Source organism: Chelonia mydas, chromosome 23, assembly GCF_015237465.2.
Source record: "Chelonia mydas isolate rCheMyd1 chromosome 23, rCheMyd1.pri.v2, whole genome shotgun sequence".
Classification (NCBI taxonomy): Eukaryota; Metazoa; Chordata; order Testudines; family Cheloniidae; genus Chelonia; species Chelonia mydas.
In genome coordinates, this window is record NC_051263.2 from 4983886 (window position 1) to 5005366 (window position 21481).

The 21481-nt window shown below is 56.9% G+C and overlaps 1 protein-coding gene across 1 annotated transcript in view; it reads left to right on the forward strand.

Moving 5' to 3' along the window:
* The first annotated feature begins 326 nt into the window (after window positions 1-326).
* The window catches only part of PRKD2 (protein kinase D2), a 30718-nt gene continuing 9563 nt past the window's right edge, over window positions 327-21481 (forward strand). The window contains exons 1-9 of the mRNA XM_037884533.2: window positions 327-375; window positions 415-804; window positions 12484-12622; window positions 14257-14388; window positions 15239-15393; window positions 15905-16106; window positions 16954-17034; window positions 17366-17519; window positions 17982-18099. Coding sequence (XP_037740461.2) covers window positions 571-804; window positions 12484-12622; window positions 14257-14388; window positions 15239-15393; window positions 15905-16106; window positions 16954-17034; window positions 17366-17519; window positions 17982-18099 — 1215 coding nt within the window. The 5' untranslated portion in view covers window positions 327-375; window positions 415-570. The remainder of the gene's footprint in view (window positions 376-414; window positions 805-12483; window positions 12623-14256; window positions 14389-15238; window positions 15394-15904; window positions 16107-16953; window positions 17035-17365; window positions 17520-17981; window positions 18100-21481) is intronic.

Here is a 21481-nt window from a genome sequence, read left to right on the forward strand (position 1 = left end):
TCCCCCAGCGCCTTGTTTAGTGGGGGGGGACTCCAGCCACCCATGTAGACAGACGGGGCGGGGGCGGGCTGCCCCCCATCTGCTTCCAGTGCGGGACAGCAGGAGAAGTGGGGGGGGGGGCCGGGGGGGCTGGGGCGCCCTGCCGCGCTCTCCCGGGGCGGGGTGTGGAGAGAGCTGGCGGGGGGGTTTGGAGGGGGGGGGAAGAGTCGTCTGACTTCATCCCCGGAGCTCGCCATTGGCCCCGCGGCCCGTCACTCACAGCACTTCCTCCTCAGTCCCGGCCGGCCGTAAAGTTTGGGGGGAAGAAAAAGAAAGCAGCGGCGGAGGAGAGCGAGAGGCGCCGGCCGGGTCCCCGTGCGCCCCCGGCCGTGCCAGGACCCGTGCGCCCCGGCCGTGCGCCCCCGGCCGTGCCAGGACCCGTGCGCCCCGGCCGTGCGCCCCCCCTGGCCGGCTCTCGTGCGCCGCGCCCCTCCGGGATGCGCTGCCCGCTTCGGATGTGACAGCCAGACCCGGACGCCTGGGTTCGGGGTGCAGGGGCGGGGGAGTCTGTGCGTCTCTCCGGGGGCCTCCATGGCCTCCCCACCCGCCTGCGCCGGTCCCCCGGCCCTCCCCTCTTCCCCCGGGACCCCGGGAGGCTGCCTGGCAGCCCCGGAGCCCGCGCCGATGGCGCCTGGGTCCTGCGCCGCTTGCCAGGGGGTCTCTTTCCACCTCCAGATCGGGCTGACCCGGGAGTTCGTCCTGCTCCCCGCGGCCTCGGACCTGGCTCATGTCAAGCAGCTGGCCTGCTCCATCGTGGACCAGAAGGTAAAGGGGGGATGGGGCGGGTGTGGGGCGGTCTGGGGGTCAGGCGCTGCCCGGAGGGACCAGATAACTCCGGGCCCAAGAAGCGAGAGAGGCTCTGTCTCTGTCTGTCTGTGTGTAATTGTGTCTCGATCGTCCTGTGTGTGTGTTTGTGTATCTAAATTGGCGTGTGTGAGAGACCATGTGCGATTGTATGTTGTGTGTATGATTGTGGTGTGTGACTGCGATTGCGTGGTGTGTGTATGATTGTGGTGTGTGACTGACTGTGTGTTGTATGATTGTGTATCTGTACTGTTGTGAGTGTGTGACCGCGATTGCGTATTGTGTGTATGATTGTGGTGTGTGACTGTGATTGCATGTCGTGTGTATGTGGGGGTGTGTGTGATGGCGATTGTGTGTTGTATGATTGTGTATCTGTATTGTGAGTGTGTGACTGTGTGTTGTGTGTATGACTGTGGTGTGTGACTGTGTGTGATTGTGTATCTGTACTGTTATGAGTGTGTGACTGCAGTTGCACATTGTGTGTATGATTGTGGTGTGTGTGTGTGTGTGACTGTGCGATTCCGTGTTGTGTGTATGATTGTGGTGCATGTGGCAAGAGTGTTTGCATGACTGTGTCTGTGCATCAAGACTTAATGTGTGTGCCTGGAATTGCGTGTGTCCACATGGGTGTGTGTCTGGGAGCCTGCGAGCTGGGCTGCCTGTATCAGCTGCGTGGGGTGGGAAGGTTTAACTGCAGTTGTGGTGTTTTGATGCTATACTGTGCATGGTGGAGGGACAGGCAGGCCGGGGACGGGGGTCGATGGGGAAGGAAGTGGGGTGCAGAGGGGATGTGGGAAACCTTGTGGGGGTAGATAGGGTAATGAAGCCAGGCGGAGAGTCTGGGAGGCAGCCAGCTGGGGCCAGACTCTGGTTTGGGGTTGGGGGCTGGGTCCCATCTCCGCCCGACTCCCCCCATGGGGGTGGGGATTTCATTTGGTTGGAAACTGCAACTTTTGCGGTTTAAGCTCCGAGTCTGGTGCTCCTCATCCTCCCCCAGGTAAAGGGGTTCTTCTGCCCCCGCTCCCCGAAACAGCAGGACTTCCACCAACGAGTGGAAACTCTACCCGTGGCTCCTTGCCTGACGGGAGAGGGGTGAGGTTTTCCAGCTCCCGGAGGCCCAGCTGGGTTCACGGAGGCCCATGGGATGGGGCAGATCAGAGGGGACCCCTCCGTCCTTGTTCTGGGGCATGACAGGGAAGGAGCTGTGGGGCCAAGGTCTGGTCTGGGTGCTGGGAGGTCTGGAAATTCAGGGCTGGGTATCCGTGCTGGGAGTTTGGGTCTGGGTGATGAAGATTCTGCAGTGTGTGTTTCAGGGACTCCCTTGATCACCTGATTCCCAGTAACGAGCTCCAGGACTGACCTCCCCCCATATATCTCCCCCCCCCACGCTGGTGTCCTTCTCCTGGGGTCTTGGGGCACAGGCTATGGAGACCTAAAGGGAAGGGGAGCAGAGGGGTGCATCACAAACCTGTTTCATGCCCCCCTGCCCCAGTCCAAACTCCGTGCTGTTGGGGCTACCTTTCCAGATGGATCTGCAGTCCCTGCACAGGAGCCGCCAGGGCTGGGAAGCAGGGGTGACCCCAACGGCTGGGGATGTGACCCTTCCCCCCCCCCCCCCCCCCCCGCTGGCTGGGGAAAGGGCCCCATCTCCCTCTGCTGGATCTCCTAGCTGGAGAGCCTGAGCAAGGAGAGCCTGATCTCCAGAGCCTGGGCAAGGAGCGACTTTGCAGCTGGCTCGGACGCCATGAGTCAGAACTGATCCAGATCACTAGCCCTCGAGCTTGGCCCAGATTGGTTAATCCCCGAGGCCTTGGACACAGTAGCTTCTGGCCGGGGGGGGTGGGAACAGATGATGCCGCAGCATCAGAGAGCCCTTTTGTGGGGCTTAGGGAGGTGTCCCTCTGGGGGTGTAGTGCATTCATTGTGGCGGGGTGGACAGGAAGGGCGTTGTGGATGTGAGGCATGTAAGGAGGGGAAGGCGCTAACTGTAGGGGCCATGTGGGGGAGCCGGCCAAAGGGTAAACAGGGGCCGCTCTTGGATGAGAGACCTCAGAGATGCTGCAGGCAGAGACATTGTGGTCAAGTGGAAAGGGCACAGGATTGGGAGCCAGGACTCCTGCGTTCTAGCCCCAGCTGTGGGAGGGGAGTGGAGGCTAGTGGTTGGGCGGGGCCTGGATGTCAGGACTCCTGGGTTCTGCCTCCCAGCTCTGAGGTTTAATGTGGCCTTGCATTCAGCACAGGAGACTGTAAGGCCTTGGGCAAGTCATGTCCTCTCTCTCCGCTCTCCTTGTACTCTGCTGGGCGTTGAGATCCGTGGATGTGCAGTGCCATTGAAGAGTTGTCTTACTATCTGTAGGGGGTACTCTTCCGCTTGGATGCAGTATTGGGGCATTGCCTGGAGGCCCCAGGCAGGGATCAGCCCCAGCCTGGTGCTAAGGGTAGGGTGCTGTTGGAGGTGCTGGCCGCTATAGGAAATGCAAAAGGCCATGATTGCTTGTGGTTACTAAAGCTCCCACAGCTGCTTTTCACAAGGGAAGGCCTCTTAGCTCAGGTCTCCTGGCGAAATTCCAGTCTGGGTAGTTGGTAATTGTCTTCCACTTCCTTAAATTCCTGTCTGTAGTTTCAGGTTGGCTCATGCTTCACTTCCTCCGTTCTGAACCGTAGAAAGTTTGTCTGGCTGTTAAAGAGCTGCTGCGCCTCACCCCAGAGGTGGCTGCATTTCAGTGCCCAGTGTTTAGATTTTGCTCGGTGCTTTGTGGATCCTCCAGGGCCCCGTAGAAATATGAGCCTGCTGATTAGTAGGCCTTGCCCTGATCTTGATCTAGCCTTGAATAGAGGGGCCGGTCCCTGATGCCTGTGCTGGCCGGGAGAAGAGCTCCCTCCCTTCGGGTTTATTGCCTGCTGTTATGTGCCTGCTTCCTGCAGATCAGTAACAGTTTTGGCAGCAGCTGGGAGAAGGGAAAGCGTGACTCCGGGATTAACCCTTAGCTGGCCAGTCCAGGAGGAGGAGAAAAAGGCCGGGTTTGACCATCCCGGCTCTTTGGGGATGCCCTAGAACGAGCCAGCTGGCCTCGTAACTGGGGTGTGTGTGATTATTCCCACTTCCCCTGTTGTGGGCTCACGCTGCCTCAAGGCTCCCCCCCCCAAGTCTTCTCTTCTGGTGGGTCTACAAGGGGAGCAGAACGGGGCATCAGAGTCACTCCCCCCTCCCAGGAGACACCTCTTGCCCCAAAGACCTGCCTCCCTAGCTGGAAATCCGTTCCCTGCCTCCAGAGACAGAGGAGCGAATGAGGGAGACAGGCTGCTCCCCCAGGCCTGCACTGGGATGTGGTATTGTAGCGGGGCTGGGATCCACCCCCTGCAACCCGGGGAAGGCCCTGAGGGGAGGTGGAGAGCGGATTGTCTCTTATGGCGCTGCCACGCTCCACCCCAGAGGGGGCTGCATTTCGGTGCTTGGAGGAGCAGCCCCCGTAGCTTGGTAGGGACAAGGCACGAACTGTGCACACATACCGTGTCATCCCCCCCTCCCCGATCAGTTGTCCGCATTTTGGGGCAGGGACTGTCTTTCTGTTCTGTGCCAAGCGCTGCACAGACACAGTGAGGGCCAGGGCTGTTGCCGGGCTCCTAGGGACAACCGCAATAAACACTAATAGCAATAAAAACATACAGCGCCTGGCGCAATGAGGTCCTGGTCCAGGAGTGGGGTGCCTAGGTACTACTGTAATACACCTAATAGTTATACAATACAATACAGAGTAATACAGCCACTCTCACAATTGGGTCCTAGTGTGTGACTGGGTGCTGCCATAACACACCTAATAATTAGGATCACCTGGGAATTGGCTGATCTACCACAGGCTGCGTCCCATGGGGGCAGGGGGTACTGAACCAGGGTAGAAAGAAGAGCTCCTGTGGACCTCCAAGGGACCAGACACCTTGTGGGGGGTAAGGCCCCACTGGCCTCATCTCCAGCTTTGAATCTGTAGCTAACTGCGGTGGACTTTGAATTCCTGGGATGTTATCAGGGACCGGGCCCTGCCCATGGAAAAAGCTGTGGCCCAGCGTGCCTGTGCATGGCTGCCCTCCGCTGGGCGGTGTCAGAACCGCTCAGTCGTGTGTCATAGCCTCGCTGCTCATGGAGATTCTCCGGTGGTGCTGGGCTTCCCGGGAAAGAGGCCTGGGTTCTGTCCTTGCCGCTGTCATGAGGTTCGGCGGCCAAAGTCTTGGGAGGCTATGGGTTTTGTACGTTACATGAGACAGCAGGAATGGGAGTGAAGTGTCATCACAGGTGAGGGCTGGAGGGTCTTTCAGGCTGGTAGATTTTAACCCTTTTGTGCTGGAAAATATGATCTAAAAATCCAGGTCTAGGTGAAGTGTCTTTTTAAAACAGTAACACTCAAAACCATTTCTCTCCCTTTTTTTTTAAAATCCTGTTTGGACAAATATCAAACCTTAGATTTTAGGTCTCAAAAGAAGCCAAGTGTCCCCAGGAATAGTAAATTATTATTATTGAAGAGAATGTGGTAGCCCGTAGAGATGTCTAGTTTCTCTCCATTGTGGCAGGTGCTGTACAAACATGGCAAAACCAGCAAGTCTCTGCCCTGGAGAGCTTGCAGTGTAAAAGACTCGACCGACTAGCAGCGTGAGACCTAATTAATATAGCTTCTGAGTGGTTACTATAGTATTAATGTAGCTAAATAATTAGTAGAGCTGCTCATTATCTTCTCTTTTGCCCACACTTCACCCAGAAATGATTCCAAATAAATTTACGATTCTTGCCATTGTATTGCAAACCTTGTGAGACTTTGAGTTTGTTTCCCTCCCCCCACAAGTCCCCAGCTGCAGGAGTCAGGTTATGACCTTCGGATCTCCGCTTACATTTTTTTTTTTGGTTTTTAAAATGTAAGTTCTTGTGGTTGTGGACAAAAGCTTGAAAATATGGGCCCTGAGATTCTATGATACTAGAAGGCAAATAAATAACCTCAAATCTATTATTTAAAAAAAAAATCTCATGATTCTTGGGGCCTCTCTTTTATACAGTGTGTATATAGGACACTTTATCCCTATGCTCTATCTATCTATTTATCTATCTATCTACATGCAAACACCCCCCACCCCTATTTTGTATCCATCCCTCTGTCCTAATCCGGCCCTCGTTACCACAGTACTGCACTCCTCGCAAATATTTAATGCATGTATTTCTGTAAATACCTCTGCTTCTGGGGTGGAAGGAATGCAGCTCTCTGAGTGCCATGGAGACGCTGCCCAGTCGTGTGGGGTGGGGAAGTGAAGAACTCCCTTACTGCTACAGGGAGGAGTCAGGCTGGACAATTGTCCCGGCCCCACCGCGGATTAGGAGCCCGGTCCAGCTCTCGGTCTCTTTGACAGTCACAAGTGGGTGGGAATATTGGTTTACGGGGCGTTCAGCTGTTCAACTCCCCCGATTCACTGAGGCCTCCTACCGAGCCACCAGCCGCTCCCTGCAACCTGGGATCTTTGGGCAGCCCGTGGCTGCACGGAGCAAAGCTGCAGCTTGCACCACTGACCCTGTGGTTGTGGCCGGGTCACGTCCCACCCCACGGCTGGCGCCACAGCGGGGCGGAGTGGGTGGGGGAGGCGCTGTAATTAGCCCCCCTGCAGCTGCTGCCTCCCTCTCTCCCTGCACCAGGGAAGCAGCTGCTCCCCTTGGCCCGTGTGCTCCGAAACACCCATCCACAGGGTTAATCTCCTGTGTGAGAATCGAGAAGGGCAGCCCTGGTGTTGGGATCCAATGATACGTGGCAGTGCCAGAGCTGGGGTCTTCTTGCACAACAGGCCTGGAAAGGAAAGCAAGGCCCCAGGGGCACACTTTGAACTTGGCGTCCTGTTCGGTGGGAGTTACCCTGAGTAGGCAAAAGGGCTCTGGGAGCCAGGACTCCTGGGTTCTATCCCCAGCTCTGGCAGGGGAGCGGGGTTCAGTGGTTAGAGCAGGGGGGGCTGGGACTCCTGGGTTCTTTTCCCTGCTCTGCTTCTGACTCACTCAGCATCCTTGGATGAGGGACTTGGCCTCTACTGGGCCTCAGTTTCCCCCTGTGTGACGGCTCCACACAGCCTGTTGCTGCACCGTGGCTGCTGGAGGAGCCTGGCTCCTCAGAGGGGGAATGGGGGGGCGGGGAATGCAGTGTCGGCACCTGCGCCAGCCCTTCACTGAACTCTCTGGGCCCCGGGCCAAGAGCCCTGCTTCTAACCACGTCCTGACAACAGGCAGCCGGCTGCAGCCGCAGAGCTGCGGCACGAGCCCTTTCCCAGAGGTCCCTCGTGGGCTCCCTGCCTCCCCGCTGCCTCCCCCCTGCCTAGAACCGACCACGCCTTGGCCCTGTTCAACCCAGCTTGAGCTGCAGCTTTCCCAGCCCCTCCCCCTGCTTGGTTCCAGCTCTCTGGGACAGCCTTCCCTTCCTGTCTTTGGTGGTCCCCAGCCGGTGGTATCTGAGCACTTCACACTCTTTGGTGTATTTATCCTCATAAGCCCTGCCTGTAAGGCAGGGTGGTGCTGTTCTCCCCCCCGCCCCCCCCGTTATAGATGGGGAAACTGAGGCACATAGGAGCTAAGTGACTTGTCCAAGGTTGCACAGAGGAGCCTGTTGCAGAGCTGGGAACTGAACCCTGGTCTCTTGAGTCGCTGCTCAGCTCCTTCCCCACCTGGCCCTTTGTGTCTTTAGTCATGCCACCCCCCAAGCCCAGGGCACATCACGGTTACCCCCGCCCCATCCCAGCCCTGTGGCCCCTCCTTCACGTCCCAAGAGTCCCCGTGTCCTGCTCGACAATACCCTGCCCCCACTTGCCCGCACCTGGGCACCTGGCCTCATCCTGAGGTTGTCTGGGAGGGTAAGACGTTGAGGGAAGGGTTGTCTGTCTCCCTTCCCTCCTTCCATCCGCAGTACCGTGGCTGTCCCCGTGTCCCTCCTTCTGTCCATCTGTCCTCCTGTCCCTCCTTCTGTCCACTGCTTGTCTGTCCATTTGTCCTCCTCTCCATCCTTCCGTCCACTGTCTCTGTCCATCTGTCCTCCTATCCAGCCTCCAGTCCAGTGTCTGTCCATCTGTCCTTTGATCCATTCACTCTCTTATCTAACCATCTGTTGTTCTATCCATCCTTCCAGCTACTGTCTGCCCATCCATCCAGCTGCCCGCAATATCCTAGCTGTCCTTCTATTCCTCCTTCCATCCACTGTGTCTGTCTGTCCATCTGTTCTTCAATCCATCCTTCCACCCATCCGCTGTCTGTCTCTCCATTTTATCCTCCTCTCTGCCCTTCAGTCTCCCTCTCTGCCCATCCACCCACGCTGGGGCTGGCTATCTCAGCCCAGATTGGTCTGTCTCTCAGCCTCCTGGTCGCAAAGAGAGGAACCCGCTTTCCTGACTTGCTTGTCGCTGCAGCAGGCCCGGTTCTGACCGTGCCAGCCTTGGGGATGTGCGCTGAGCTCTCCGGACAGCTCCCCTGCTAGCCGCTCTCTAGGCCCTGAGTGAGGGGTTTTATTGTCGCTTGGCTCTTCCTGAGAACAAGATGGGCCGTTGTGGCGGGGGGGCGGGGAGGGTGTCTCTGCAGAATCGCCATGGTGGGGTTTTGGGTTCTCTGCAAAAGCTGAAGCAGGGGTGGTTTGAGCCGGGGTCCCGGCCCCTCTGTGCCCGCCCTGGAGTGGGAAGTTGGGTTCAGAGAGCCGGCCCTGTGTGTCTGTGTGTGGGGGGGTGTTGGAGAGGGAAAAGGTGGCTCCCCTGAGCTGAGCTTGCAAGCTGGCTGATCAGGGTGCATCTGTGGGTGTGTGAGGTGACTCCTCCTCCTGGCGCTGGTGGAGTGGAACGGGCTGGGCCCTGCTTGGGCAGGAGGAAGGAAGGAAGAGGCCGGAGATCAACTGGAACCAGATCGCTCCTCGCTGGGGCCAGCTCAGAGCCAAAAATAACCCCACGGATTTGCATAAGCAGCTGGAGGGAGAGCGCGGCAGCCCCTCTGTCCAGGCTGCCCTTTGTGGGCTCTACCATCAGATGGGGGGGGGGGGCGCCCTTCCAGATGACAGTGGGGGAGCCAGAGCACCCAGTTCCACTGTACCAGTGGGGAAACTGAGGCACGGGGGAACTGAAGAGAGTTGCCCAGGGAGTCTGTCTGCAGCAGAGCAGGGCCCTGCAGGCCACTGATGGGATAACACGCCCCCACCTAGCAGGCGGCCCCAGGCACCCACGCATCAGACCCTCATCCCCTCCTGGCTGGAGGAAGCCATCGGGGCAGCTGTGGGGACTTTGGCCCGGGATCTTTTCTGTCTCCCCCGGGGAGCCCGAGCTGCCAGAGACCCTTAAACACCCCATGTGCCAGCCCCGTCTCCTGGCACCAGCACTGCCTTGGGGATGGATCTGGGTGGGGAGCTCTCAGAGCAGAGGAGGGGGATGCACTAATGGGTCATCGGGCCCTGTCTTTCCTCCCCAGCTCCTCCCCATGGGTGGGGCCCCCAAAGTCCAGGCTGGGCTCAGCAGCCATGGAGGGTACTGAGGGCAGCTAGAAGTTCGCAACAATGCAACCACTGCTCCCCACCAGCCACCGCAACTTCTGTGAGATTGGGCTTAGAGTGAGGGGGTGGGGGGCAGCGCTGGGAACCAGGACTCCTGGGTTCTGTCCCCAGCTCTGGGAGGGGAGTGGGATCTAGTGGTTAGAGCAGGGGGACTGGGAGCCAGGACTCCTGGGTTCTGTCCCCAGCTCTGGGAGGGGAGTGGGAACCAGGACTCCTGGGTTCTGTCCCAGCTCTGGGAGGGGAGTGGGAACCAGGACTCCTGGGTTCTGTCCCAGCTCTGGGAGGGGAGTGGGGTCCAATGGTTGGATAGGGGGCAGGGCTGGGAGTCAGGGCTGGGTTCTGTTCTGAGCTCTGTCATTAATTCACTGTTTGGTCTTGAGTGAGTCACTTGCCACCTCTGTGCTTTGGCTGTTGAATGCAGGCCTGGCTGCTCCCTGGCCCTGCCCCTCTCTGGCTCAGTAGTGGGTGGGATAGGGTGGGCTGTATATGCGCCCATGTAGAGGCGCACCTGCTCGGGGTGTTCCCTGCCAGCCAACAGGGAGCCGTCTTCTGCTGGATATTAGGTCTGGTAAGCTGTGGGAGGGATCAGAAGTACATAAGAATGGCCATCCTGGGTCAGACCAAAGGTCCATCTAGCCTGGTGTCCTGTCTTCCGACAGTGGCCAATGCCAGGTGTCTCAGAGGGAACGAACAGAACAGGTCATCATCAAGTGATCCGTCCCTTGTCATCCAGTTCCAGCTTCTATTAGATTTAGGGACACCCAGAGCATGGAGTTGCATCCTTGACCCTCTTGGCTAATAGCCATTGGAGGGACCTGTCCTTCAGGAACTGATCTAATTCTTTTTGAACCCTGTTATACTTTTGGCCTTCACAACATCCCCTGGCAAGGAGTTCCACAGGTTGACGGTGCGTTGTGTGACGAAGCACTTCCTTTTCTTTGTTTGAAACCTGCTGCATATTGATTTCATCGGGTGACCCCTCCCTGGTTCTTGTTCCCTGAAGTGGTAAATAACACGTCCCTAGTCATTTTCTTCACGCCATTCATTATTTTATAGACCTCGGTCATATCCCCCTTAGTCGTCTCTTTCCCAAGCTGACCACTCCCAGCCTTATTAATCTCTCCTCATGTGGAAGCTGCTCCATACACTTAATCATTTTTGTTGCCCATCTCTGTACCTTTTCCAATCATCTCTCTTTTTTGAGATGGGATGACCAGAACCTCATGTAGTATTCAAGGAGTGGGCGTACCATGGCTTTCTATCGGGGCGTTATAACGTTCTCTGCCTTATTATCCATCCCTTTCCTAATGGTTCCTAACATTCTGTTCGCTTTCTTGGACTGTCCTGCTTGTTAAGCTGGTCTTTTCAGAGAACTATCCATGATGACTCCAAGATCTCTTTCTTGAGTGGTAACAGCTGATTTAGACCCCCTCATTTTGTATGTAAAGTTGGGATTATGTGCATTATATGCATTAATTTGCATTTATCAACATTGAATTTCATCTGCCATTTTCTTGCCCGGTCACCCAGTTTGGTGAGATCCCTCTGTACCTCTTTGCGGTCTGCTATGGACTTAGCTATCTTGAGTAATTTTGTACTGTCTGGAAACTTTGCCACCTCACTGATCACCCCTTTTACCAGATCATTTAGGAATATGTTGAACAGCACAGCCCAGTACAGATCCTAGGGGGACCCTGCTATTTACCGCTCTCCATTGTGAAAACTGACTGTTTATTCCTACCCTTTATTTCCTGTCTTTTAGCCAGTTACTGATTCATGAGTGGCTCTTCCCTCTTATCCCATGACTGCTTAAGAGCCTTTGGTGAGGGGACCTAGTCAAAGGCTTTGTGAAAGTCTAAGTAGCCTATATCCACCAAATCATTCTTGTCCACATGTTTGTTGACACCCTCAAAAAATCCTAACAGATTGGTGAGGCGTGATTTCCCGTTACAAAGGCCGTGTTGACTCTTCCCAACATATCCTGTTCGTCTGTGTGTCTGATAATTCTGTTCTTTACTATAGGGTCAACCAATTTGCCTGGTCCTGAAGTTAGACTTAACCGGCCTGTAGTTGCCTCTGCAGCCTTCTTAAAAACTGGATGTCACATTAGCTCTCTGCCAGTCGTCTGGTTCAGAGGCTGCTTTAAGCGGTAGGTTACCTACCGTAGTTAGTAGTTCTGCAATTTCATATTTGAGTCCCTTCAAAACTCTTGGTCTTGGTGACTTATTACTGTTTAATTTATCGGTTTGTTCGGAAACCTCCTCTACTGACATCTCCATCTGGGACCGCTCCTCAGATTTGTCACTGAAGAAGAATGGCTCACATGTGGGAATCTCCCTCATATCCTCTGTAGTGAACACAGATGCAAAGAATTCACCTAGCTTCTTCTCTGCAATGCCTTTGTCTTCCTTGAGTGCTCCTTTCGCACCTCGATTATCCAGTGGCCGCACTGATTATTCGGCCCACTTCCTGCTTCTGATGTACTTATAAACAGTTTTGCGCTAGTTTTTGTGTCTTTTGATAGTTGCTCTTCAAATTCTGTCTTGGCCGGCCTAATTATACTTTTACACTTGACTTGCCAGAGTTTATGCTCCTTTCTGTTTTCCTCAGTTGGATTTGACTTCCAGTTTTTAAAAGATGTCTTTTTGTCTCTGGGCTGCCTACTTTATTCTGCTGTTTAGCCATGATGGCATTTTTTTTGGTCCTTTTACTGTTGTGTGTGTGTGTGTGTGTATAAATTTAGTTTGAGCCTCTATTCTGGTGTTTTCAAAAAGTTTCCATGCAGCTTGCAGGCATTTCACCCTTGTGACTGTTCCTTTTAATGTCCATTTAATTAGCCTCGTCATTTTAGCGTAGTTCCCCCTTTTTGTAGTTAAATGCTGCTGTGGTGGGTTTCTTAGGTGTTTCCCTCCCTGCACTGATGTTAAATTTAATCGCCATGTGGTTCAGCTGTATGTGCCTCTTGGACCGGATCCTGTGCACCACGTAGGGCTAAATTAAGAATTGCCTCAGCAGGGTATTTACTGCATGGCTCGGCTGTGTCCCCCAGCACTCAGCCATGGCCTCCCCGTCCCATGTCTGTCTGTCTGTCTGTCTGTCCTCACAGTTCCCAGAGTGCGGCTTCTACGGGCTCTATGACAAGATCCTGCTCTTCAAACATGACCTGTCGTCCGCCAACATCCTGCAGCTGGTGCGCGTGGCCGGAGACATCCAGGAGGGGGACTTGGTGGAGGTGGTGCTCTCAGGTAACACACGCGTGTGTGTGGATGAGGGGGAGAGAGAGAAAAAGGGCTATGTGGGTGTCTGCATGCCTTCTGCCCCCTGCTGGAGGGGATGGGTCCTGCTCTGTGTGGGTGGGTGTGTCCCTGCTGGAGGGAATGAGCCCTGCTGTGTGCGTGTGTGTGTGTGTCCCTGCTGGAGGGGATGAGCCCTACTCTGTGTGTGTGTGTGTCCCTGTCACCCCCTGCTGGAGGGGATGAGCCCTGCTGTGTGTGTGTGGTGCGTCTGCATGCGTGTGTGTGTCCCTGCTGCCCCCTGCTGGAGGGGATGAGCCCTGCTCTGTGTGTGTGGTGCGTCTGCATGCGTGTGTGTGTCCCTGCTGCCCCCTGCTGGAGGGGATAAGCCCTGCTGTGCGTGTGTGTGTGTGTCCCTGCTGGAGGGGATGGGCCCTGCTCTGTATGTGTGGTGCGTCTGCATGTGTGTGTGTGTCCCTGCCGCCCCCTGCTGGAGGGGATGGGCCCTGCTCTGTGTGTGTGTGTGTGTGTGTGTGTGTGTGTGACCTTGCTGCCCCCTGCTGGAGGGGATGGGCCGTGCTCTGTGTGTGTGACACCACAACACACTTGCCCGCCTTTCCCAGACGCTCACTAGCCCATCCGAGCTCTTCCCACGGGATCCGCTCCGCACTGGCTTGCACCTGCCCGCGCCTTAGGCTGTCCAGCTGCCGATCCCGGCCGGGTGGCGCTGTGAGGGCATTGCCAGTCCGTGGCAGCCGATCCCGGCTCGGTGGCGGTGGCTGCTTTGCTTGCCTTGTGTCGGCAGAAGGCTGGGCGGACCGATGGGGCGCGGAGGGCTGGGCAGGGCAGAATGGGGCCGCCCACAGGGCTGGTGAAGCAGGTGCTACACCGGCACGACGCTGCCCCTTGGCACGTTGCCGTACGACTGGCAGGGCCTGGTTCGGGGTGCAGGAGAGGACGGGACACAGTGCCATGGGGGGGCTCGGGGCTGGGCGATGGCGGGGGGACAGGACGTGTCTCGGTGCCAGGGGTCCCTGGGCAGAGGCTGGGATATAGCGCCCGGTGCCTGGGTACCGATGATGGTGTAGTCACTCCGGGGCTGCGGGTGGGTGGGGAGCTTCCCCACGCATGGCTGTGGGCTGCGCCCGGGCCCCTGGCTCCCTGGCGCCATCGCTCTCCTCCGCTGCTGCCCGCCCACGGCTGCTTTCACTCCTGCCGGTGCCCAGGTGCTGTTTTGAGTCAGGGCTGCCTGCGCGCGCCCCGGCAGGAAGTGGTTTGGGGGCCGGCTCCCTGGCACGAGACCTGGTGGGGGGAAGGGCAGGGGCGCTGCAGCTCTGGGGCCCACGGCAGTGACGTTCCCCCCCCCCCCCCCACCTGCAGGAAATCCTGCCCCGCGTCCGCCCAATCTGTGCCAGAGGCCCCTGTGCTAGAGAATCCCCGGTGTTGGGGGTCTCACCAGCAGGGGGCGCCCCTGGCACCAACGGGGGGGTCCGGCCACTGCTGAAAGTGGGGTGTTGGCTATGGATCGTTACGGGGATGTGGGTGCAGGGAGGTGGGTCCAGCCAGGCCCTCACTCTCCCAGGGGCAGCCGGCGGGTCTGGACCGGGCCGTGCCGTGCCCTGAGCTCCCTCCCTCTTGTCCATCAGCCTCGGCCACCTTTGAGGATTTCCGGATACGTCCGCACGCCCTGAACGTGCATTCGTACCGCGCCCCGGCCTTCTGCGACCACTGCGGGGAAATGCTCTTTGGCCTGGTTCGCCAGGGCCTCAAGTGTGACGGTATGGAGCCCAGGGGGAGGGTGTGGGGGTGTCTCCCCATCTGAGCCCAGGGGGCTGGCGGCTCAGGAGTGGAGGGGTGGGGAATGAGACACGGGGCCTTTCCCCTGTAGGCGGTGCCGGCTCTGATCTGGCCCCAGGACTGGGGACTGGCTGGCGCAGGGGAGGGGGTGGGGAGTGGCTGTTCGGTGACCCTTGTGTGTAATGAGTTGAGGGGGGGTCTCAGCCCAGTTTGAAGAGGGTCCCACTGCACAAACCAGCCGGTGAGAAACAACCCACAAAGCCCCACAGATTGAGCAGCCTTCCGCCCCCGGGGGGAGATCTCTCTAGGGTGGGGCTGGCATCGCTCTTCCACTCCCCAGGTCACCTCTGCCTGGCCTGGGGGATTGGGGGGCAGGGTGCCTGGCGCTGGGGACATTCTGCTTTCGACCTTGGTGGCTCCGGCGCGTGGCTGTGACCCCCTTGCCACGTGCCCTGTCCGAGCCCTAGGACGCAGCCAGAGACGGAGTCACTTAGCGTGTAGGAAATTAACCGATTTAATGCTTAACTCAGGCTCTGAGCTGTCCTGTTAAACCAGCGTCCCAGATGGATCCACGCTGGGGCCTGCCCCACTCCTTGGGCTGGGACCGCTGCCCAGAGCCGTGCCCCCCTGCCGCCACCTCCCGTCCGTCTGTCTGTCTTACACTTAGATCATAGGCTCTGTGGGGGAGGACTGCCTTGGTCTTCAGACAGCGCCATGGGGCCCCGATCCCGCCGTGGGGCCCTGATCCCATACTGGGCCTCCCCTGCCCCCAGGCCCTCCCGCCGCCCGTCCGGTCGGAAATGTGACGCAGGCGGCTCCTCCGTGTTGCAGGTTGTGGCCTGAATTACCACAAGCGCTGCGCCTTCAACATCCCCAACAACTGCAGCGGGGCCCGCAAGCGCCGCCTCTCGGCCACCTCGCTGGCCACCTCGCAGTCCCTGCGTCTCGCCACCTCCGAGTCACTGCCCTGCGCCTCCGACGAGCTGGTAAGAGCCCCCGCTGGGTAGGGGCGAGGACCGCCCGGCCTTGCATCGCGGGCCAACCCCTGATATGGCGCTGGCCGTGCGTCGTGGCCACCTGAGCTGTGTGTCTTGCCCCCTATACTGCCCGGCTCAGGGAGATTCTTCTCAGGCTGGAGGGGCAGGGTCTGGGTGCTGGGGAAGGGAGCGGTCTGGCGTCCATCCTCACCACTGCTGGGTAGTTTAGAGCTCTGGCTAGCCGTGACCAAGGATCGTGCCCCAGAAGAGTGGGAGTGGGGGTGGATGGGCAGCCCCTGGGTGTCACAAGTTCAGGTTTCGACCCAGCTCTCAATGTCCTGGGTCCCCAGCTGGAAGTCCCACCCCCGCATCCCTGAGGGAGCTAACTGCCCCACCCCCGCCCCATGGCAGCGCTAACTGGCCCCCTCTGTGGCTGCTACAGCACTGGGTTGGCCATGGAACGTGACCCCCCCCCCCCCACCTCATTCCCGCCATGTCCCGTATCGCCCCTCCCCTGCAGAGCCGGAGCTCCATGGAGACCTTGCCCCGCCGGCTCACCAGCACCTCCTACATCGGGCGCCCCATCGAGCTGGACAAGCTGTTCCTGTCCAAGGTCAAGGTGCCCCACACCTTCCTCATCCACTCGTACACCCGCCCCACCGTCTGCCAGTTCTGCAAGAAGTTGCTTAAGGGGCTCTTCCGCCAGGGCCTGCAGTGCAAAGGTGACCGGGGCGGGAGGGGGGTGGGGGGGGGGGGTCAGGTGGGACTCATTCTCCAAGAAGGGCCAAGGTCGGGAAATGAGAGGGGAGCACTGGGTGCACATGGCCGGTGGAACTCCCTGCCACTGGAGGGTCCAGCTGGATGTAAGAAGGGGCTGGGTATTTCTATGGGAAAGGGCTTCCACTCTCACACTTCAGGGCCTGGGATGAGTGTCAGAGGGGACAGGAAAGAGATTCTCCCCACCCGCTCCACACCCACCCCTAAAAGGGAGGAGTGAATGCGCTTTCCTTTGAAGCTTTCTTAATTGGCTACTGCTGAGAGCTGGGGCACCAGGCTAGATGGGCCCCTGGGTCTGATCTGGGGTGACAGGGAGGGGGCGGGATACTGGGCTAGATGGGCCCAAGGGTCTGATCTCGGGTGGGAGGGAGGCAGGCCAGGATACTGGCTATATAACAGAAATGGCTTCACCCAGCTCTGAAATTATTCTTATTTATTAGGTGTATTACGGCAGTGCCAAGGGGCTCCCGTCATAGACCAGGACCCCCTTGCGACAGGCACTGTACAGGCAGCTGCTTCTGGGGTGGGATGTGGCAGCTGTCTGACAGAGAACAGCAACAGCATACAACAGTGGGGGGATGGGAAGTGGAGGAGAAGCCCTCACCTGCAGGAGGGGCAGGAATGGATACGGCTGGTGGCGTTTGGCTGGGACCCTGGGGCTCGCAGCCTGGCTGGTGCAGGGTGTCAGTGGGGGGTGGGGTGTCTGCACTTTGGGAAGGGAGTCGGGATGGTTGAGAGACGGGGCTGGAGACCCCCAAGCTGGCACCCCCCTGACGTTCTCCCCTCTTTCAGACTGCAAGTTTAACTGCCACAAACGCTGCGCCACCCGGGTGCCCAATGACTGTCTGGGCGAGACGCTCTTCAATGGCGGGGGTGAGTGGCAGCCGTGCGCGGGTGGAGGGGATGGTGGGACGCTGTCTTGGCACTACTGCCCAGGGGGGTGGCGAGGGGGACGGGACTGGGGATCCAGCCCTAGCCCTGGCTCATACAGCCTGTGATCTGGACGATGAGTCTCCCTTGGCCCCTGCCCGCTCAGGGGCTGGGTGCGGGTGCAGAGAGGATGGGGCAGGTGGGCTGGCCCGGCTGAGCTCCCAGAATGGCAGGGTCCTATGGGTCAGTTCTGGGCACCCCGGTTTCACACCCTGGCACTGGCAGGGCCCCCCTCCCTGGTGCTGATCCCACGGGCTCTGGTGCTGTCCCCCAGACGTGCCCATGGAAGACGCCAGCGACCTCAGCGATGCTGACAAGAACTCGCTGATGGACGAATCGGACGACTCGGGCATCATCCCCGGCTCCCACTCGGAGAATGAGCTCCACGGAGGGGACGATCCCGATGACGACGCCAGCAAATCCCAGGGGTATGGCCCTGCCCCCAAAATCTCCCCTGCCCTGCCCCTCCCTCCCCAGCATCCTGGGTCAGGGCCAGAGGCCCCCTGGCTTCAGGCTATCACCAGCTAGCAGTTGCGTTTCCCAGTACGGGGAGTAAATATCCCCTGACTGCTTCACCTCTGGGTCTGGGGGACCTTCCCTGGGATTTCCTGTCCCCCCTCCAGCTCTGAGGACCCTCAGTCCTGACCCACAGCCCCCACCTACCCCAGGCCTGGCCTCCCCCTGGTTCCCACAGCTCTACCGATGCTCCTCAGTCTCAACCCGCAGCCCCCTCCCAGCTATCCCAGTTCCGGGTTCCCCCACCCACAGATCTGGTGATGCTCCTCAGGCTGACCCGCAGCCCTCCCCATCCCCGTTATCTCAGCCCTGCGGTTCCCTGCCCCCACTCCCCCACCCCCCACAGCTCACTTGTCCGGTTGCTCTCCCCTCAGCTCCATGGGCTACATCCCGCTGATGCGGGTGGTGCAGTCGGTGCGGCACACAACCCGAAGATCCAGCACAGCGCTGAAGGAAGGCTGGGTGGTTCACTATAGCAGCAAAGACACCCTGGTGAGCGGGGGCCGGTTCCTCTGGGGAAGCCAGGCTCAGGAGCTGGCTGTAATGGGACACTAAATTGTATTATACTGCACCGTCAGTAGGTGGTGCTGTGTGTAAAATACCCTATTTAAGCTAACCTCGGCAGTACCTGAGGGACGCAGCCAGGGTGGGTAAGTGAGCTCCACAGCCAGGCCAGTTCTGGGACAGGAGCGTGAGGAGGTGCCAGGAGTGGGACTAAGAACAGAAACAGAAGAAACAGCAGCCACGGTTGCAGACAGAAGGAACAAAAGTTGCAGGATCTCATCAACATGCCCCTCTTCAGCGCCCCACAGAACTTTATTTTTGGCAAACCTTCACACTGGACAGACTGGAAACAAGATTTTGCAAGATCTCGCATTGCTGCCAGTCAGAGAGATGACGATGAAAAGGTTCTGGCTGTGTTTGATGCATACTTTATACCTCAAAGAAAGAGCATGTTTCCACCAGAGAATTCAAGAACCAGGGGGAAATGTTGAAAGTTTAAGAACTCTGCATGCATTGGCTGAAAACTGTGTTTCTGGGAATGCAAAACATGAAAATATCAAAGACGGGCTTGTTGTTGGGTTAACAGATAATAATCTTTCACAGCAGCTACGATTGAGGAGAGATTTAACCCTAGCCACAGATATCCAGAGAGCAGAACAGTCAGAATTAGTCACACATCAGAACAAAAGGCAGGAGCAACTTGAAAAACCTAAAAGTAGCTTTGGCTTGGTTTACACTACCAACATATGTCAGTAAATCTGTGTTGCTCAGGGGTGTGGAAAATCCACACCCCGCCTGACGCAGTTATACCAACTCACCCCTGGTATAGACAGCGCTATGTTGACAAGAGGGCTTCTCCCGTCGACATAGCTATGGCCCTCATGAACATGGATTAACTACACTGACGTAGTGTAGTAGCGGGTTCACTGAAGTGCTACACGGCAGCATTTTAAGAATAGACCTGCCCTTCGAAGCTATAAACAGACACTTGAGAGTTAAATGTCATTATCATAAACCCCTGAGGCAAGGAGAGAGAACTAGGCTAAGAGGGACAAATTCCAGCTGCTGTGCCCAACATGTGGAAAAAGTCATATCCTAAGAGATGATGCATATCCAACTAGAGGCGCATGGTGTAATAATTGCACCAAATATGGACATTTTGCAGCTGTTTGCTGCACCAAAGCAGTCAGGGAGTTGACTTGTATTACAGAAAATCAAGAAACATGGCTTCTGGGATCTATCACTGGTGATGACGTAGAGCCTGCCTGGAGAGTGAAATTAAATACTCATGGCAAGACTATTGACTTTAAATTGACTCAGGATTTGACGTCACAGTCATCTCAGAAGGGACTTACAATCACCTTCGACTTCTCCCAGAGCTGAAGTCACCTGACACAGCTCTGACTAGCCCTGGAGGGATCTGAACTGCAGGGGCCAGTTCACCACAGAAACAACTTACAGAGACAAAAGCTTTGCCTTCAGAGTGGGATCAAAGACCCAGTTGCAGCGTGGCAGCCATGATGGGCCTAGCGAGGAGGGTGGAAGAACTCAACAGAGGATTTGATGATACACTTAAAGTCGTCCTGGTTAATGTTGTTATGTGGCTGATCAATTAGGGAACAGGCTCGTTTAAAGTTGTGCAGTGCTCCCTTATAACGTTGTTTGGCAGCCGCCTGCTTTGTCCACTGCTTGCAGGAAGAGCAGCCCGTTGCAGCGAGCTGGTGGGGGCTTGGAACCAGGGTGGGCCGGCAGCCCCCCATCAGCTCCCCGCTCCCCTAAGTTCCCTGTGCATCAGCTGCCTGGCAGGCTATCAATTGCCGGCAGTTCAGCTGTCACTCCCCCGACTGCCATGTGCTGCTCCTGCCCTCTGCCTTGGAGCTGCTTCCCGAGCCTTCTGTTGCTGTGCAGGTGTGGGGGGATAAGAGGGGGGCTAATGTCCGGGTGTCCCCTCCCTCCTGCTCCTGTCCCCCGCTTTCCCCATCTCCATAGAGCGGGGGGCGGGGGGGGACACGACAGGGCTCAGGACGGAGGGAGCTTGCTGGCAGCAGCTGCTGTCTCAACTTGCTGATCTACTTAAAAATGCAATGCACAGAGAGTGGGGTCAGTGTCCTTAAAGGGGCAATGCGCATCCCTCTCACACACAGGGTGTGTCTCTGTCTCTGTCTGCCATGCTGTCTCCCCTCCCTCCGTTTGTGCTGCCTTGTAGAGTGTGAGGCTGCATTAACAACAATGGGTTAACCCTGGAGGGCTCAGCCGAGTGCTAGATCATCATTTAGCAGTAAGGCATTCCCTGGGAAATATCCCACCCTCTTCCACCCTCTGGCTTCACCACCTCAACCAAGCTTCACAATCATCATTGCTGTGTACAGTATTAAATTGTTTGTTTAAAACTTATGCTGTGTTTGTGTGTGTGTGTGTGTGTTTATATAATGTAGTCTTTTGTCTGGTGGACAAAATTTCCCTGGAACCTAAACCCCCCTATTTACATTAATTCTTTTGGGGAAATTGGATTTGCTTAACATCATTTTGCTTAAAGTCACGTTTTTCAGGAACATAACTACAACGTTAAGCGAGGAGTTACTGTACTGGCCTTTTGAAAGGCGATCCAGTACAAATCAATGTAAGAGACAATGCTGAGCCATACAGTGTACAGACACCTCTACCAGACAGAGCAGGGAAGAGATTAGCTGCAGATTTATGTAAATTCAGAGGATAGCATTTTGTGGTTGTTGTGGGCTGTTTTTCCAGGTATAGAGAGATAACGTACTTGAAAGACGGAACATGTTGCATTGTTATCGAGAAACCGACGTGCCCGTTCGCTCCCTTTGGCGTTCAGAACAACCAGCGATGGACAACGAACCACAAAGCACCCCAGCAGAATTTAAGTTATTCCGCACAAAATATGGTTTTGATCATATTCCCAGCAGCCCACATTACCCACAAGCGATGGAGAGGCTGAGAGAGCTGGACAGACAGCCAAGGAAATCCTGCTGCAGGACGATCCGTTCCTCGCTCTTCTGCGTTACAGATCAACACCAACAGCGGCTACTGGATCCAGGCCAGCACAACTCCTGATGGGAAGACAACTCAGAGCTACTGTTCCGACTTTGGAAAATACGCACATACACACAATCTCCGAAGTGCCCCGTCATGAGGAGAGTAGCCAAATCGCATAAGAAGGCTAAAAGAGCTCACAAACACTTTTATAACAGACGTCACTGAGTTAGAGAACTGCCCGCTCTAGAACCTGGTGAGCGTGTTCATGTCCAGTTGGGTAGAGAAGAAGGATGGACGTCTCCAGCTGCCATAAAGAAAAAGAATTCAGCGCCCAGGTCATACGTGATCGAGACCGACAGTGGAGACGTCAGCA